Source organism: Nestor notabilis, unplaced genomic scaffold (genome assembly GCF_000696875.1).
Source record: "Nestor notabilis isolate BGI_N333 unplaced genomic scaffold, ASM69687v1 scaffold33575, whole genome shotgun sequence".
NCBI classification, from domain to species: Eukaryota; Metazoa; Chordata; class Aves; order Psittaciformes; family Psittacidae; genus Nestor; species Nestor notabilis.
Genome location: NW_009928452.1, coordinates 1 through 1,007, shown reverse-complemented (window position 1 = coordinate 1,007; position 1,007 = coordinate 1). Strand labels below are relative to the sequence as shown.

Here is a 1,007-nt window from a genome sequence, read left to right as displayed (position 1 = left end):
TGTGTGTGTGTCCCTTCAAATTCTCCTTTCAAACCCATGGGCAGTGGAGCACTGCTTCTAACCTAGATATTTTTTTTCCGCTAAGGAAGAACAAAAGGTTATTTCTCAGAGTTTCTATTCTGCAGTGGTCCTGGGTGGGTGAGCTCGACCTGGCAATCTCCAGCCCCTGGTCTGCAGCCGTCCAGGGGAGAAGGAGGTCCGGGAATGGGCGAGTCCGGGGACGGAGGGATGTTGTCCCCCGGCCTGTGACCCCGAGAGCGGTAGCAGGGTGAGCCGCAGTGCCTGGAAAGGTAAGAGGTATGGATTTTGCTCTCAGAGGTGACGTGCCCGTTCCAGAATGGGTGCCATGTGTGTCAAAATCAAATCGATTCCAGTTGATATGTAAATATATCTATATATATAAAATCACCATTGAAGTTCCAGAGTAGATTTACATGTATGTAAAACCTTGGATTCTTCTAGTCCCATCAGATACACACCTCCTCCCTCCATGTAACCCCGTGGCTTGACCTTGTCAAGGGCGAAATCTGAATTTAATCTCGTCTTGAATTTTTTTTTAAAGTAGTGGATTAGCTGAGTAATATTGTAATCGGTCCCTGTTAATTTTTTTTTCTTTCATTCTTCTGTTCTGAAACCATATTTTCACTTGGCGGTCGGTCAGATTGAGCATTCGGGAGAGCTGGAGGCGTTTCTCTTTGTTTATGTAGACGCTGAAGAAGAATTCCCTTTCTAACTCCCTAATTTGATATTTGGTGTATGGGCATCTCTTTTTACGGGTACGTTGTCCACCTGTGGAGCGAAAAAAGGCAGAAGCGTTTGAGCCCTGGCGGGGGCTGAGGAGAGGTGGGGGGGACACACTCAAAAAAAAAACCCACGTTAACATGGGAAAGACGCGTTTTGGCCGCTTCGTGGCCGTCGGTGGCAGGTCCGGGGCTGGGCCACTGCTCCACGGCTTAGCTGGTGCGGGCAGCCGGGGAGAGGGACCCACCGGGACCAGCATCGGCCCC

General features: G+C 49.8%; 1 protein-coding gene across 1 annotated transcript; it reads right to left on the bottom strand.

Moving 5' to 3' along the window:
* Positions 1 to 556: 556 nt before the first annotated feature.
* LOC104401132 (homeobox protein Hox-A11) lies at positions 557 to 789 on the bottom strand (the record flags this gene model as incomplete). The annotated part of the gene is made up of 1 exon (XM_010014501.1): positions 557 to 789. A coding segment is annotated over one exon (233 nt), but the record flags the coding sequence as incomplete, so codon positions are not given.
* Between the last annotated feature and the right edge of the window lie 218 nt (positions 790 to 1,007).